The 1883-nt window shown below is 28.9% G+C and overlaps 1 protein-coding gene across 1 annotated transcript in view; it reads right to left on the bottom strand.

Moving 5' to 3' along the window:
- Positions 1 to 976: 976 nt before the first annotated feature.
- LOC105622730 (odorant receptor 67a-like) overlaps positions 977 to 1883 on the bottom strand; it is a 5953-nt gene continuing 5046 nt past the window's right edge. Inside the window, exons 2-5 of the mRNA XM_012204142.1 lie at positions 1557 to 1623; positions 1422 to 1463; positions 1120 to 1275; positions 977 to 1024 (exon numbers count right to left, since the gene is read on the bottom strand). Coding sequence (XP_012059532.1) covers positions 977 to 1024; positions 1120 to 1275; positions 1422 to 1463; positions 1557 to 1623 — 313 coding nt within the window. The remainder of the gene's footprint in view (positions 1025 to 1119; positions 1276 to 1421; positions 1464 to 1556; positions 1624 to 1883) is intronic.

Here is a 1883-nt window from a genome sequence, read left to right as displayed (position 1 = left end):
AGCATTATTGCGTAGTAGTAATACTATTGCAGTAGCAGTGACACTAGTATTTTTATATTTCCAAATAATATTGAAAACTTGTTAGACCAACATTTAAATTTCATTAATTTAAAAATCGAGATCATTTCGATATCGATTCAAGCTAGAATTAGTCTAGCTAGATTTTGATAGAATCTATGATTTTCCTTGATTTTATGTTTAATTATGGTAAGAGACAGGTAATATAGATACAGATAATAGGTCATCAGCATTTATGGTAAGAGGCATTATTTCCTGAAATTCGTCAATACAAAAATGAAGTAATGAGATTATATTAAATAAACTACAAAGTACAAATAAAAGTAATGTTATTCAGCAGGAGTAGAACAATAAAATAAGATACAAAGAATTACTAGAAGAAAAGATATAGATTTTATCGACAATTGTAAAAAATGTTCCGATTCGTATAAAAAAATTCCACAATTTTCTAAAAAGTTATATAATTATCTATAAATTTTGAAAAATTTTGAAAAAGCTTTTAGAGATACGATATTGCAATTGTCAAAATGAAAAAATGTCGATTCGACCTTTGAACAAAAATATTCAAAATATAAGATTACATATCACAAATTTATATCAAAAATGTTAAAAATGTGTCAAACTCTCATTGCACTCTCTACATACGTAATTTTTTATCAAATGTTGAAATTTCGATACAAGTTTCGAATCGACAAGTTTTCCATCGTAATGACATCGATGTCTTTTCGAAGAACTATTTCTGACTGGTAACGACTCAAGTTAAATTTGACACTATAGATTTAACAGTGTAGTATGTAGCCATCATTATCTCAATTTCATATCTAGTTAATAATGTACATACGCCATAATTGGAAAAAATACATGTCAAAAAAATATCAAGATGTCATTATGCAATAAACTATTTACTCATAATTACTGTATACATACAGTGTACTATCAAAGGATACAAATAATACATTTACAATTGTTGCAAAAGATTAAATGCAGAGAAAGTCGCTTTTAGAAGCTATAAAGTAAAATAAATAAGTTTAATACAAATTAAATGCTCTTAATTAATTAATCGTCGGTAAAGTATTTATAGTGTTAATTTTATATACTGACATTGCTATAAGATTCCAAAGACAGTGTTACTAAAAAACTGCTAGTGAATTTGATGGGTTTTGTGCTGCGCTTCATAATCATTAGTAAATCCAGTTGTTCGTTTTTTGTCATTAATATCCAATCCATATGATATATCTCATCACCTAATTCAACACTCTATGCAAACAAATAATGATAATCAGAATAATTGAATTGTTATTAGAAACTGCGATTGTATCAATCTTAGTCGCAAAACTCTTGCAAAACATTATTTTTGTCTAAATATACATATATTTTTATGGACTACCTTAGACCACGACTACCTTAAGTGTAACTTCGTTGCCAGCCCAGCAATAAACATAAATCTGCACAAACAAGCAAAATACGTAGGCTGTGAAGTTAATCACGTTTAGAAGTGTTATATTAGAAGACAGATAATATGCAGCTGAACACAGTACCAAAATACTGATGCAAAATTGAATGAAGATAACTGGACTGAACACATCATTGATCATTTCAGCAAGTCTATAAATATTTATTATATTATTTGACATTTTCAAACGTGCTTATATAACGCTGTTAGCGCGTATTTAATATACAATTTACATTTTATACATATATACTATAGAATTTTAGAAATAAAAGCACGAGATACATGTAGATATATCTATGTGCTATATATTTCGTACAAATTACACACACACACACACACACACACACACACACACACACACACACACACGACACGCACGCACGCACGCACGCACGCACGCACGCACGCACGC

The sequence above is a fragment of the Atta cephalotes genome, assembly GCF_000143395.1.
Source record: "Atta cephalotes unplaced genomic scaffold scaffold00048, whole genome shotgun sequence".
Taxonomy (NCBI): Eukaryota; Metazoa; Arthropoda; class Insecta; order Hymenoptera; family Formicidae; genus Atta; species Atta cephalotes.
Note: the sequence above shows the minus strand (reverse complement) of the source record. Positions and strands in the feature narration are given on the sequence as shown.